This window comes from Dromiciops gliroides, chromosome 2 (genome assembly GCF_019393635.1).
Source record: "Dromiciops gliroides isolate mDroGli1 chromosome 2, mDroGli1.pri, whole genome shotgun sequence".
NCBI classification, from domain to species: Eukaryota; Metazoa; Chordata; class Mammalia; order Microbiotheria; family Microbiotheriidae; genus Dromiciops; species Dromiciops gliroides.
In genome coordinates this window covers 365,108,030-365,124,034 of record NC_057862.1, presented here as the reverse complement: position 1 = coordinate 365,124,034, position 16,005 = coordinate 365,108,030, and the positions used below count along the sequence as shown (strand labels likewise).

The following is a 16,005-nucleotide window of genomic DNA, read 5'->3' as shown; positions in this document are numbered from 1 at the left end:
TGAAATTTCATTGCCTATCCAAAAAAGACTGTTTTGCTTGTAGTCTACATAGCATACAACTCAAATTTTAAAAATAACAATAATTAAAAAGTAGTTTCAAGAGCCAGCCTGCAAGTTAGGCTTCTTGGCCTTTGAAATATCACAGTGAATAGAAAAAATGCTCTACGGCCTTGAATATCATTATTAATAATACAATATCAGAAAGATGAAAAAAATGCTCTCTAAAAGGCCAGTGACCCAAGACACAGATAAACCCAACTTCAAGATGCTAGGTAGGAAAACAACTGAAGGAAAGACTCTACTAAGACTCTACTCTGTAGGTTATCACTGCTATAACTTTGTAATGTATGCTAATTTTACCTGAGCATCCCTGTAGAGCATCTCATACTGCTGGATCATCTGCCTGCTAATCTGGCTGCCATGATACACAATGGCATTCATCTCTGTCCATGTCCGGAATTCTCGCTCCCAGTTAGTAATGGTGGATAGTGGAGCAATGATGAGGAAAGGACCATGTATTCCCATCAGGAATATTTCTGAGAGAAATGTGATGGACTGAATGGTTTTCCCAAGGCCCATCTCATCAGCCAAAATACAGTTTTTTCTGAAGGAAACAAAACATGTTTTACTATCAATACAGCAGAGAGAAAGTTGAGAGGCAATAATGGACAAAGCTTCTAAAATGGGTGGGGGGGAGGTCTGAACCCTACTAACAATGAGAAATTTACAGAACGCCATTCTTTTAGTATTTACCCTTTTAATAAATTCTTCCTTAAAAAGAATTGAAAATCTTTTGAAAGATTCTAACTAAGTAGCCACTGAAGCCTTCATTTTCTAATCTAGGAGTCTGAGGCCCTCATCCCACAATACTAGCAATGGCTTTTGAAAGATACTGTCAGCCACAGAAGAGAATCTTTTCCACTTGGAACTCAGTCCCCCCCTTCCATATATTTATAGAGGCTCATTAAGCTAAGAAAACTATATGGTGTTTCATAGCATACAAAGCGCTTTAACATCCATTACCTCATTTGATCTTGACACTTCCCTGTGAGGGAATGTACAGGTAAGGAAACAGACCCAAGAGAGGCTAACTTAATTATCCAAGGTGACAAGCCTAGTAGCCCCTTTAATGTCATTCTCCTTCTGAAGAAAGATCTAAGAGACAATCAGCTTGGAGGATTCCCAGGATTATTCTCTATCTTCAATTTTTTGAAAATGACCTTCAGTTCTAAGCAATTCAGAAAAGCAAAGCTTTTTTTTTTTTTAATAAAGGAAATAGTTTGTGAAAAAATCTCCCATATCACTGAAATGCCATATGATACCAAAATAAGTCTCAAAGCATACCATAGAGAATAGAATTGTGACCCTAAAATTTATCTTTGTTAGTTTTCTTTTTTAATTAGTTCAACAATCATTTAATCAAATACTATGTGCAAAGTCCAGTGTGTTAAATACTTGAGTGGAAAAGTTTTTGCTATTCATTTCCATGTAATACTTTTAATTCCAAGCTAGTCAGACTAAGGAGCTGAGATCGGTCATTCCTCTAATTATGTACATTTTGAAAAGGCACAGCTCAGGGAGATGGCACATGTGCTCTGGCTCCTCACCTATTATACCAGTTAAAAAGAAGCCAGTTCATCCCCTCAAGCTGGTACTCTCGAAGTTGGTTATTGTTCTTGTACTCCCGAGATTTCTCAAGTTTCTGCCACGAATCTGAAGCTGGGCGCTCCTAATAAACAAAGAGAGCAAAATGCGTGGAAAGACAATGCTTTATGGGATTTCCACAAGTATGAATAAGGATACAAGAAAAGATCAAGAGAAGCAAATTTCAACATTCCTAATTGAGTTTGCAAATCAGTTAGGAAGGGTACTGGGCTTCAGCTGCTTCCCCCCCTTCCCAAAACGATGCTGAGATTATTTTAGCTCTGAATGTGTTGTGCTATCTTACTGTGTGTGTGTGTGTGTGTGTGTGTGTGTGTGTGTGGTTATAGGGAGGAGGGGCAGATGTAATTTTATCAGTTTAGGAAGCTCTCTCTATAAAATTTCATCTATCGATGAAGACCGGTGCCCTCTCTGCAATTTATAATGACTTGTGCTGTCTCACAAAGGAAATAGGTTAAAAAGACAGGACTTGATCCCCTGAAGGCAGGTCTTTCTCACAAACCAACTCAATGAATTATATTATGCTGCCTCTCTTTATGTAAATAAACTTTTGAAACTAACCTACTACTTTTCTAATTTTATTTTATTTTTCAGGGGGCCAACACTGACTTTCTTTATTTGATTCTATTTTCACAATCTGTTCTGCCTACTTGGGGGTGGTTTCCTTCTTTGAGCATGGTGCATCAGTTCACCAGCTTTGGGGAAAACACTATGTATGTTGAGTTTGCTCAACAACAGAAGAGTGTAATGAGTCTTCCAAATTATATCCAAATGGAGTCTTTTTCCTAGTTTAAGCTAATATACATGTAAGTGCACATTACAGACCCCAGAGATAGCTTCCCAATACACGATTAATTCAAGACAGTCTGAAGTGCTGAATCTTAAGAGATAATGAACATTTTGCATAGGGCCTAATGGAAACAAGAGGCAATAAGACTGATATTTTACTTAATGGGGGCATCACCTCCTTGTCAACAGATATTCCTTAAATTACAAAAGAAGAAATGACACCATTTATAAAAAGAAACATTCTAAGTAAGACTCAACAGGGAAGTAAGTGCAAAGCTTACAGGGAACTGTGGAGTAAGTAATGAAGGGAATACTTGAAATTCATTATAGTGAAAGATTGACCTTATTTCCTTTTTATGGCACAGTTAACTAAGATTGGTACATAAGGGGGAATGCCACAGACAAAGAATATAATATAATGTCAGCAAAACATTCAACAAAACTCCTATGATATTTTGTGGATAAAATGGTAAAACAGAAACTAGATGAGAGTATGATTAGGTACATTTACAATTAGTCTAACAAATATACTTTAAGATATTGAACACTAGGCCAATGGTAAGACAGAGGAAGGCGATCAGACTGGGGGTAATGCCACATGGCCATGAACTTGGCTTATTCTTTCAATAAATTAGATGAAGACATTAAAAAGGTATTGTTTGTCAGATTTGGGCTTAAGCTCCTGAAAAGAAATGTAGTAGGGATTAATATAAGGTCTTACTTTTAGTTTTTAAAAAATCAGTTTGGCAAGATGAAGAAGCTTTAGAACCATTATTTTTGAAATCAGAAGATTTCTGTCTTCTAATAATTAAAAGGCTGTCATAAAGAAGAGGGATTATTTATTTTACATAGATCTACAGAGTATTATTGGGACTAAAGTGTAGAATTTATAGTGAGGTAGATATTATCTTGAATAGTTCAACAAGTATTTAGTAAGTACCCACTAAATGTCAGAATTTTAGTGCTGGAACAGCCTTAGAAACATTTTAGAAGGGAGGAAACCAAGGTTTAAAAGAGGTAAAATTATTTGCTCAAAGTTTACACAACTCCAAACACACTTAACACAGGCAATATACAATGAACCATAGTCTTCTTGACTCCTAGGGAGCTAGGTGTTGGTCAAAAAAGAAAAAAAATCCAAAACAAAACTCAGAACATAATGAATTTTTGTAACATACCTCTTACATGTGAAGATCTCAAAGAGATGCCAATTATAGTTAGGCTACTAACTGGACTATTAAGGCTTATTCTCTAACAATTCCCAAGTCACATTTCAAAAACACACTTGTATACTCCTGGGTTTGACTGAAGAGCCTCAGGTCCATCCTTATAGGAAAATATCTGACTGCAAGTAGAGCATTTTGCAAAAAGTGAGACTTTTATACATTTGTTTCAGTTAAGGGTTCCTCACACCAGGTGAAGTGACTCTAGGTAACTGCAACATCTGATGTATTCCTTCAAATCACCATAAGAGAACTCAGAATTTTAAAGCTGGAAGAGGTTTTAGAGGTCATCTAGTACAAACTCTTATTTCATGTTTATGAATTCCTAGCCTGAGAACAACTCCCTGAGGCTGAGAGCAGCTCCCATAAAAAAGATTTACGGGTTTTGTGAACTATAAGTTCAACATGATCCAAAGTGATCGAAAGCTAACACAGCAAAACAACAGAGGCTGAATTACTAAAAATATTAAAGGAGGTAAGAACACTAACAATAATTTATATTTGTATGCTACCATACTTTTTATAAAGCACTTTATATACACCATTTAAATAACAGTCACATTTAGCTTTGGGTAGGTCAGACTATGAAAAAATAAATTCAATTCTGGGTGGTATATTTTAAGAAAAACTAGAACATACCCAGAAGGAAACAACTGGGTTGTGAGGGATCTTGAAAGGTCATACAATAAACATTCTAAGGAACTAGGATATGTTAGGTCTAGAAAGAAGTCCTTGTGAGGTAACAATTCCTCTCTTCAAATATTTAAATGCCTCATAGAGGGAGGATTACTCATTTTGTCTATGTAGTTTTAGAAAACAGAATTAGGTCCAAGAGATAAAAGTTACAGTTTACAGTAGATATTATACTTCTTGATAAATGAGAAAGATGGGAACAGATTAAAAGAAGAAATGGCAAGTGAGATGGAAGAGAACTCAAGAGACATTTTATCTATGGTATTTCTGAGATAAGTTCAAACATTATATATATATATATATATATATATATATATATATATATATATATATATATATATATATATATATATATATATATGGACAGAAACTTGCTCTATTCTGATTTCCAAGAGCAGGGCAAAGGGAAAGAGTCCCCAGAGCTGAATAGAAGTCAAGAAGAAGAAGAAGAAGACAAAGAGTAAGATGAAAATAACAGCAATAACAATAGCTAGCATTTATATAGCACTTACTACATGGCAGGCACTGAGCTAAATGCTTTACAAATATTTTCTCATTTGATCCTCACAACAACCCTGGGAGATAGGTGCTGTTATTATCCTCATTTTACAGATAAGGAAATTGAGGCAGACAGAAGTTATGCTACTTGCCCAAAGTCACCAGCTAGTAAGTGTCTAAGGCCTGATTTGAATTCAAGTCTTCCTAACTCAAGGCACATCACTCTACCCACTGAGCCATCTAGCTGCCTGATGAAAATGTTTTTGGAAAGAATAAGAGAAAATAATTCTAGAATAGTGGAAGAGAACAGAGGAGGAAATGAAGGAAATGTCATTAGCAAAGGCAGAATGATAAGTTTTTAATTTAACTCATTTAGTTTGCCCTTTAAAAGTATCCTGATAATAGTTTTTAGAACTAGAAAAATTAGTAAAATACTTCTAAAATTGAATGCAAAACAGTAATGTGGACAAAAATTTCCTCGGTACAAATGGAAAGTTCAATAGTGTTTCAGGAAGAAGAGTAAAAACACAAGACTATAAAAATGGCCGTGGAGCTCAGACACATTGGTCCACCTGAAAAGAAAAAAAGAAAAGGAAAAAAAACTACTTTGTACATGCAACATTAGGACTAGGTCAAAAGGAAAAACAGAATAAAACAAGAATGAAGAGGCAGGCTAGAGAATTTTGTGAAAGTTAGTGGCACTCACAAGTCTGTAGCTCAGAAAATGAAGAGAAATAAGACCTGGAATGCTGTCAGACTTGGGGAACAAATGAGAGGACTTACTTCCTGAGAATAGCAGGGGCTTAGGGAAGACTCAGAAAGACAGAAGGATGGTGGCAGTGGGGATTGATCCAGAGTGGAGCCAACTAGTAGACTTCACAGAAATGTGAAGGAAAATGATTAGGTTCTGGTAATAAAAATATGGAATTTCTAAGTTAAATATATGCTAAATTGGAAAAAAGTGGGCCATGTGTAGGATAACTACCTGCATATAGTTTGTACTTTTATGAATGTTCATGTATGCAGTAAACCAACTTGAGTGGTACAAAAGAGATACTTATCAATTAACTCTCATTAAGTACCTAATGTGTCCTTAGCCCTGTGCTAAACAAGTCACAGTTCTAGTCCTCACAGAGCTAATGATCTAGTGTCATTTACAATCTATATGTCAAATACTTCTGACGAGAAAAATGTATGAAGGAAGGTTCATTAACCTATGGTGATTACAGAAGTGGTGATCAAAGCAGAGTGTGACCAAGTTTTGCCCTTTGGTGTGTCACACAGACCAGTATGCTTGTTTAATGGCAAGGTATATGTAAGATCTTATTTCATAAGATTCCCTATACAATATATCTTTTACTGCCCTAAGTTTTCCATATTTATCATATTAACTGATTTGTGCCAAAGTATTTGCCCTTTCTTCTAAGTCAGGGATTCTTTTTTTTTTTTTTTTTTTGGTGAGGCAATTGGGGTCAAGTGACTTGCCCAGGGTCACACAGCTAGTAAATGTCAAGTGTCTGAGGCTGGGTTTGAACTCAGATCCTCCTGAATCCAGGGCTGGTGCTCCATCCACTGTGCCACCTAGCTGCCCTAAGTCAGGGGTTCTTAACACAGAGGACATGAACTTTTCATAATTATTTCAATAGAATTGACTTCCTTTGTAATGTCTTGTATCATATTTTACACATTTAAAAACAGGATTCTGAGAAAGGTTTCACAGGATTCTTCCAATTGCTTGTGGGGAGAAGGGACTTTACACAAATGAATATTAAAAAGCACTGTTGCAAATGGACTTTATTTATTGGTATTCTATGAGCTTTGGGATGTACTGGAAATAAGCAACAACTTATAAAACAGATCCTGTCCTCCTTAAAAGGTAAAGACAATAAAAGAAACAGATTCATCATTGGCAAAGCAGATACACCCCATGATTTACAAATCATCTACTGCTGAATTTCCTCCCATATTTAGGGAAAGGGGGCATAGATAATATTCTCTTTGGATATTCAGAATCTCTTAACTGTTAAAGAGGTTAAAGTAGAAAAACAGTATAGGGTTGAGCAATAAATCAATGTGGAACGGTAAATTATTGGGGAGCAGTAAATTATTTTCCTGAAGGAATAATGGTTGAATACTTATATTCAGTGATAGACTTTGACATGAAAATCAGAAGGGGTTAAAGCTATCTGCTTAGTGCCATCCAGCAGACAGAGGTTTTTGCAGCAATTATGTCTATTTTCAAAGGGCCACAGAGAAGGTTATGACTCTATGCTAGTCATTTGACCTTTGTAAGCTTCAGTTTCTTAACTGGTAAAATGGAGACAACAGTACCTACTCTCACAAGTCTGCTGTGAGGGACAAATGAGATATCATGTATCCAATGCACTGCAATACTTAATGGTAGACATGAAACACTTTATCACTGACTCATGGCTTACATCAGTGATAAAAACCTAACTTTTATTCAATCCAGATAAGATGGGGTTTGTGCTCCGTTGGAGGAAGCAGCTAGAAAATATGGCAATGGAAATTGTGTTACTTCATTTGAAGGCCAGTCTTTGCCACAATCAACCTTCAAAGTTTCCTAAAGTTATAGTTACTTTGAAAAGTTTAAGTAAAAATGTGGTGATTATGGCTTTTCTGAACTGTGGACTACAAAACAATCATGTAGGCTTTTGGCACTTCTAGTTTGGACTGTTAACAAAATAATTTTTAACTAAAATCATCTAGGACAGAATTAAACCACTCAGTAAAAAGCTGGTATTAAGTAACAAGTACAGCATTCCAATTATGAGCTTTCATACTTTATTTGTTATAACAAATAAAGTGCAATAATACATCAATACTTACTCAGAGGACATGACTGAATCTAATAATACAGAATACATAGTATGACAAGGCACTCTCTAACAAGATCATACAAAATTCATAATTATGGTTATTTGGATTTCATGAGAAGAAATGCATTCCACAAAAAAATTTATCTTCAAGGAGAAATCATTAAATATTTCTGCTCTGCTTATACTAACTTTTCCATTCTGATCCTAGCAAAGGTAAGATTCTCTAGTATACTCAAGACTCTTCTTCTCTAAGTTACTACAAATAAATTCAGCAAGCACTGAAAAAAAAATGTTCCCTGTTCTCAGGAATTTTACATTTTACTCAGGGGAACAAGATATATAAAGATAAACAAATGCAAACTAAGTACAAAGGCAGTTGCTGAGGGGTAGGGTGAAATGAGGCCTCGAGCATTAACAAGTGGGATGATAAGAAAAGGCCTTGTGAGTAAAGTGGAACCTGACCAGAACCTTAAAGGGATATAGGGATTCCAAAAAGCCTCCATAAGAAATGAGGTATGAGAAACAGAACAGACAATGAGGTAGGAGTTAGAATGCCACATTTGGCCAATTTAGCTAGAATATAGAGCCTGAAGGGAACAATGTGAAATCAACATTGAAGAGTAGGTTGGAGTTAGTGTGAAAAGCTTTAAATATTAATGAAAAGAGTTTGTTTTATTCTAGGAACACTAGAGAGCCACTAAAGCTTCTGGAGCAGTAGAGTGATATGATCCTAACCGTGCTTTAGGAATATCAATCTAGCAGATGAATGATGGAGGCAGTGACTAGAACCAGGGAAACCAAGCAAAAGGCTACTCTATTGCTCTAGGGCCCTGCTAGTTATTGACACAGCCTTTTCTGTAGAATTTGCTGTGAAGATTTAATGAAAAGAATACTGATATTTTGTTTCAAGGTTTACAAAGCATAAGATCCAAGATCTCATGTGAAAGTTTCTCTTACTGAAAAATGCAGTGGAATCAGTATTAATTGGAGCAAACTACAGGATGTACATTATCATACTAGAGCTATCCAGTTGTCACTAATTTGAATTTGATCTTCAGAGGTTATTCAATAAACATTGATTAAGAATCTATTGTTCAGGGCAGCTAGGTGGCACAGTGCATAGAGCACCAGCCCTGGATTCAGGAGGACCTGAGTTCAAATCAGATCTGACACTTGACATTTACTAGCTATGTGACCCTGGGCAAGTCACTTAACCCACATTGCCTCACCAAAAAAAAAAAAAAAAAAGAATCTACTGTTCACAGAACACTTTGCTAGGCTGAGGCAGATGACAAAATTCCAGAACGACTCTCTGTTTTCATGGGGCATACAATCAAGGAAGAGGACTGCAATGAAGGAAGGGGTGAGAAAATTTATATGATTGCCTCAGAGAAGGGCAAACAAAATGCATGGCTAATGGAGTCTTGAAGGGGAGGAAAAGACCAAGATGTATATATACATGCATGTGTAAAGGGAAGACTTAAGAAAGAAGTAACATTTGGTTTTGGCTTTTAGGGGGGTGATGAGGCAGGGAAGGACACTTGGGGCATAGGAAAGATGCAAGCAAAAGGTGATGGGGGATGGAGTGGAAAAGTGTGGCTCCTGACTACCTTTCCCTATGCATTGTCATTACTGATATCACTAGTTTCCCTCCCTTATTGAAAGAAAAAGTCTTTTCTCTCTCCATCCTTCCCTCTTTTCTTTCTCTCTCCCTTTCTTCCTTCCTTGAACAAATTTTCACCAGAAGACTTTTATCTACACCCTTTTCTGCCCATTAAATTAATTTCTTTTTTTTTTTCAAAAAAAGTTTTGAGATAAGCATCATCCTTGCTAGGATGGCAACTTAAAAAAACCCCCAACAAAACTCCTGTTTTAGCTGCTTTTATTTTCAGCTCCAGTAGTCATGCCCCACCTAACATAACTGACTTGTGAAAGCATAAAATGAATTTGCTGGGGAACCTAGTAATGATATTATGAAAGAAAGCTAGTTCCCAGGTGGCCAACATGTGGACAACAAAAGCTTAAATTGGCCTATACAGAGATTTAACTGACAGTGCTAAGTCTGGTTGGGGTTACTGATAGCATAAAAGATTTGAAATTTGATACCCGGTCATCAGATAGACCCCTTGAAGTTTATGGTCATAATAGGGTGAGGGCAGGAAAAGGGAGTATCTGGTTTCAGGAAGAGCAGAAGAAAATCAAACAACATCCAGGAAGGGGGATGAGGAAGAATAACTCCTCTGGCATAAGAATACCCTGCACTCTAGCTTCCTATCTCACTCAAGATAAAAACTCTCACATGAATATGAACATTTCTACCCCCAACAAAAATTCATTGTCTACAGCTAGGGAAGAATGACCCATTCTCCCCAGAGGAAAAAAGCAATGGAAAAGTACTGAGACCTAAAGCAAAGTTTGGCAGGACCACAGTTGATCAGACAGGCCCTAAGATTTCCTAACACTGTCTTCAAGTGATTGGAAAAGTATAGCAATTAATAGAACGATGACCTCTAATGTGAAGAAAATGGAATTAAAACTTTTTTTTAAATCTTAAGGAATGTTTTTCCTGTACCCTTTTCTTTATACTCCTGAAGCTTCTAGGCAGACAATTTAACTCAGTGCTTACTTTGTAAATAGGTCTTCTTAGGTAAAAGTAAGATCCTTAAAAGTGAACTGACTAGGTAGCACAGTGGATAAAGCAACAGCCCTGGATTCAGGAGGACCTGAGTTCAAATCTGGCTTCAGACACTTGACACTTAATAGCTCTATGACCCTGGGCAAGTCACTTAACCCTCATTGTCCCGCAAAAAAAAAAAAAAAAATTTTTAATTTTATTAAAGTGAACTCACTATACAATTACTTAACATCTTTGTGATTTTTTAAAAACTCAAGCAAAAAACCAAACATTTTTATACAGGGAACCAGGTCTGGTCTTTTTAGGTGAAGTTTAATTAGAAAAATATTGCTAGGGAACTTTATGTGGATGCCTGCACCTTTATTTGGAAATGAAATTTGAAAATTTCAGCACAGGAAAAGGGATGAATTAATTCACAATTTGACAGATGAGGGAAATAGTGGCATGCATGAGTAAGGGTAACAAGTGAAGAAAAGAAGACAGCTTCAAAGAAATGGGGAAGAGTTTTACTTTTGCCAAACATGTCTGATGATGAGGTAAGGAAAACAGTTGGTTTGGCCATCTGGGGCCAGGAAGAAAAATAAACTCTCCAGTTAAAAAGCTACACATGCACAGGTGCCCACACCCATCTTGCATATGCAGATACAAATGACTGCTTTTTTATGTTTCATGATTGATAAGTCCACGTGCCTATTAAACATATTATTTAAAGGACTTAAGTGAAAAACAGAGGCATATTACCACATGTTTAATTTCAGGAAGAATTTGAAGAGACTCAAATTCTTTCACTTTAGCTGGATCAACATCTTCTTCCAATTCCCAGGTGCTTTCTTCATATGGCAGGGAACACCACTTCACTAAATAATGAGTCACCTCCTGATTGGGAGCAAAGAGGAGAGAAGAGAAATCCGAGTCACTTACCACAAGAACACAGGGACTAGGACTGGTCCTACCTTGGCCAGGTATTTGAAAATCACTGCAATTAGATAACAGATGTGTGGAATTCAAAGAAGGGTTACGAAGTTAACCTTGATGGAATAAGTACCACCCAAATACACAGCAGGAATGAAAGAGACTACAGGGTACAGAAGCACTTACTTCCCCTGTATCAGAGTCCTTGGTGTGGGCCACTTCTAAGATACGATCAACTTCTACATAGTCTGGATTGAATAAATCTTCATCAGGCTAATGCAAACAGAGAAATGCAGTTAAAAAGAGTTCCCTGATCCCTTTAAGCCCCACAATCAATGTCTTTTTTGTTTTGTTTTGGTTTTGAAGGGGTTGGGCAATGAGGGTTAAGTCACTTGCCCAAGGTCACACAGCTTGTAAGTGTCAAGTGTCTGAGGCCAGATTTGAACTCAGGTTCTTCTGAATCCAGGCCCTGTGCTTTATCCACTGCACCACCTAGCCACCCAACAATCAATGTTTTTTTAAAAATGCCATTAGGCCAAAAAAGCCCATCCATTTGCATATAGAGGGATATTTCTTTAAAAGTTAGCAAACAAACATCAGTTCTCTTCTCTCAAGATCTCTCCTATTACAATTCAGGTCCTGCCACTTTAATATTAAAAGTTTCATGAAGGCAAAGGATATTTTCGTTAAGGTGCTTTATATAGGACTCAAAGTAACACCATGCATATGGAAGAAGGGATCCTTGTATTTCCTCTTAATCCCCTAGGATTCCCTTTACAGAATCCCTGACATATCCTAGGGGATAGATTTAGAGGTGGAAGGGACTTCAGATGCCATCTCTTATAATCTCTTCCTTGTACATACAAGGAAATGGAGACAAGGGAGAATGATGAAATGACTTGCCTGAGGTCACACAGGTAGTATCAGAGGAACATTCAATCTGTCTCTACACATTTTCAGCAGCTAGGAGATCACTGCTCCAAAAAGGAACATTTTTTTTCAAATTTTATTTTTAATTTAACCAATATTGACAAACATAAGCACTGTCATATATAAAGAACTGAGAGAGGTCTGCATATAAATCCCCACATCTCCACAGCATACAGCTTGCATTTCTTTAAAAAATTATAGGATAAATTCCAGACATTAGTTTCAGAGTTGACCCGCTTGTCTGAGTTTCCTTAACTTCCCTCTTGTCACTTTTCTTTTTGTTCTGGCATCATGATCATTGATATCACTGATCTCCCCTTACCAACTGCCATCCCTCCAAACAAAACAAAGCAAAATCACCCTTGTACAAAATAAGCAGAGTCAAACGAAACAAATCCACTGATTGGCCAAATTAAAACATATACCTCTCAACCTACTCCTTGAGTTCTCCACTCTCCACCTCTTGTCAGGCTGTATGTAGCAGGACTCATCATCAGTCCCCTGCACTGATAAGAGACCTTAAGTCTTTCAATTTTGTTTTTCTTTACAATGTTGTAGTTACTGTATAATTTTTCTCCTGATTCTGCTTCCTTCACTCTGCATCATCAACAAGGCTTTTCAACAGTTCACCAAAACTCATCAAAACTGTATATTGCTGGGGCGGCTAGGTGGCGTAGTGGATAAAAGCACCAGCCCTGGATTCAGGAGGACCTAAGTTCAAATACAGCCTCAGATGCTTCATACTTACTAGTTGGGTGACCCTGGGCAAGTCACTTAACCCCCATTGTCCCGCAAAAAACCAAACAAAACTGTATATTGTTTCCCTTGAAATTTTAAAAATCAAAAAGTGAACTCAAACATTTGTATAAAAATTTCCTCCAATTTGAAAGCAACAGACTTCACACTTAGTTAAGCAAGAATGTGACTCTTTTTTGATGAAAGAGCATGCGAATTGTTCTCACTTTGTTACTGTTCTGTACATCCATTCTGAAGAAATGTCCTATTGAGTTTTCACATTCTACTTGGCAATGTCCAATGTTCTTTAACCTTCTGTGGGCACTGATTCACTTAAATACACTACTGGGTCACTGTTTTTCTTTAGCATTAAGTTGGACTAATTATAGCAGAAAATAGCAGGTTCAACAACTTGAGAGAAACAGTGGATTTACAGAGAGCTTCAACTTTGAGGAATAAATCACTCTCAAATCCCTGAGCTAGATTTTCCAAACTTAAAGAATAACTGAGGCCACATTAATTATTTGATGTCATTTTACCTCAGTGAAAATGTGCTTCATCTGTGCTTGCTTATTTCTGAAGCGCTTTATCTTCTGAGAGATTCGAGGGTCTTTTTCCAGCTCTTCCATTGTTGCCCATTTACAGTGCAAGTAGGAACTGTCCAAAGAGACAGGAACATTTAATCCAGGAATAGCTACACAAACGTATTGTTTGTTTTAACCGCTTACAAATCAAACTATTAAACATAAAAGCAGCTGTTTGGTTTTGTCTAAGATGAGAGTTTCGTTTCTGATGCCAAGATTCAGGATTGTCATTGTACCAATTTGCTCTTTTTGACTTTTCGTGTCTTTAAGGAGTGGGTTTGGGCCCTTCAGGAGAGGGAAAAGCCAGGCCAAGTTACAAGTAGTTATGTCCACATAAGAACTGATGCTAACAAGGCAATGGTGGGTACAGACTATAATGTATATCACTGAGGGCGAAAGAGGAGCAAAAGAAAATGGAAAGAAGAGGAAGAGCAAGAAGAGAAGGAAGATTACACTTCAGGAACACTCAAGGAGATAAAAAAAGGGTCATCCTAAAAACATTGTGAAAGAAGTCCACATGGGACATTCTGTTAAAAATGGGGGGAAAGCATACTTTTATGTGAAAGAAATGCAATGGAAGAAATGAAAAGCTGTAAACAAGTGAATACATACAAATTCCTGTACTTGACGTAGAACAGCTCCATGTCAAAAGGAAGCTCCCCAGGGTGAACCTGTAGCCAACACGCAGATTATTAGTTCAGTCCCCATGCCAGGTGCTACTCTGTATGACTAACTCATGTGCTAAATGAAAATCCATAAATTTTTAGCAAGGATTACTTAAGATAAATTTCACTTTCACACTCCTTTTGCTTCTTGCTGACAACTAAAGACCAAGTTTAATGGAGATGAAACACAGCTAAAAACACATGGATTGGGGCAGCTAGGAGGTGCAGTGAATAGAGCACTGGCCCTGGAGTCAGGAGAACCTGAGTTCAAATCCAGTCTCAGACACTTGACACTTACTAGCTGTGTGACCCTGGGCAAGTCACTTAACCCCAATTGCCTCCCCCCCAAAAAAACCAGAAAAACAACAACATCAACAACAACAACAAAAACCACATGGATTGAGGCTCCATTATCTTTGTAGTCTTGCAAGTTCAAGTTAGAACTAGATTCATCTTATGCCTCAGATCACACAACTAGCATAGATGTTTAGGATAAATCTAGAGTAAAAGGGAATACTTGTATATAGCCACACCCTACAGAGCAATGATCCAGCCAACATTATTTTGCAACAGCATCATCAACAAGCAATGACCCTAAGCCCCAATTCATTTGAATAAATGCTTACTCTAACTCCATAAAGCTGACTTCCCATTGTTGCTATGAACTAACTATCCTAGACCTAAGGAGATGCTACTTTGCCTGACAACATCAGACAAAGTATGCCTCGATTTGTAATTTTTCTTATAACACTCAATAAATCATCTGTGGCATTCAAGATAAAGAAAGGAAACTTACTTCCTTAAATATTTGTGGGTGGTGGTGGTGGTTGTTGTTTTGTTTTTTGGTGTTTGGGGGGGGGGCGGGGCAATGAGGGTTAAGTGACTTGCCCAAGGTCACACAGCTAGTAAGTGTCAAGTGTCTGAGGCTGGATTTGAACTCAGGTCCTCCTGAATCCAGAGCTGGTGCTTTATCCACTGTGCCGTCTAGCTGTCCCGACTTCCTTAAATATTTAAGGATGAAAAATAAATCCTCATTGACATCCTTCCCAAATATTCTTCTGTCTCTAAAAGTGTTCTTCCTGAGACGCTGCCTGCTAATTCTGGGATACTTTACTTCAAACTAACCAAACCAAGACTTCTCTGGTATATTACTTACTGTCTTCAATCTTGGCCCCCAATTGAACTCTAATGAAGGTAGCAATTATGGAATAGCTATCTATAGATAGAAAGACAAGGGAAAAACGTTTTTCCCTTAAGTTATATGACCCAAAATTTATTATGAAGGACAAATGGATGATAAATGCCAAAAAAAATTGTCATAATTCTCAGTCCCAGCAAGGCATTACACCCCCAGTCTTCCTTCAATTTCTCCTCTCTGCCCCGCTCCCATTCCTCCAAACTTGTACACATTTCCAGGTGGCTGAATAAGATGAAAATTAGAAATCATAAGCCACTAACCTCCTTAGGTACCATCTTGGATGCCAAAATCTTCTCAATGATATTAGCATCATCCTCTGGAGGCTCCTAAAGATAAAGGTTAAAGTAATGATCATTATTTTACTGATATCAAGGCAAATGTCATCAGAAGCACCACGACGGGCACAGTTTCAGCTAGAAGATTACTAGTCATCAGTAACAGCAGGACATAGTGTGTACCACTATTATAAAATAACCTTTTACAACAGTATCACTCTACTGGAAGGGTTTGAGGACTGCATAAAACTATGACGGAACATAAAGCAGAATAGACAGCACTCATTGGAAAGCTTCAAAATCACAAAGAGTCCCCCAGAAAGGGGAAAAAAAATCCCTAGTTAATCATATAAATTATTAGAAAAT

The 16,005-nt window shown here is 37.2% G+C and overlaps 1 protein-coding gene across 10 annotated transcripts in view; it reads right to left on the bottom strand.

Annotated features, from left to right (window-relative positions):
* Positions 1 to 16,005, bottom strand: part of CHD6 (chromodomain helicase DNA binding protein 6) — a 197,470-nt gene that overhangs the window by 98,781 nt on the left and 82,684 nt on the right. For all 10 annotated transcript variants that reach the window (XR_006354944.1, XM_043987068.1, XM_043987070.1 and 7 more), the window contains 7 exons: positions 15,625 to 15,690; positions 14,114 to 14,172; positions 13,457 to 13,574; positions 11,439 to 11,525; positions 11,082 to 11,216; positions 1,608 to 1,729; positions 361 to 604 (listed from right to left, as the gene is read on the bottom strand). Coding sequence is in view for 9 of the 10 variants with exons in the window: in XM_043987068.1 (XP_043843003.1) it covers positions 361 to 604; positions 1,608 to 1,729; positions 11,082 to 11,216; positions 11,439 to 11,525; positions 13,457 to 13,574; positions 14,114 to 14,172; positions 15,625 to 15,690 (831 nt within the window). In the remaining variant the exon portion in view is untranslated. The remainder of the gene's footprint in view (positions 1 to 360; positions 605 to 1,607; positions 1,730 to 11,081; positions 11,217 to 11,438; positions 11,526 to 13,456; positions 13,575 to 14,113; positions 14,173 to 15,624; positions 15,691 to 16,005) is intronic.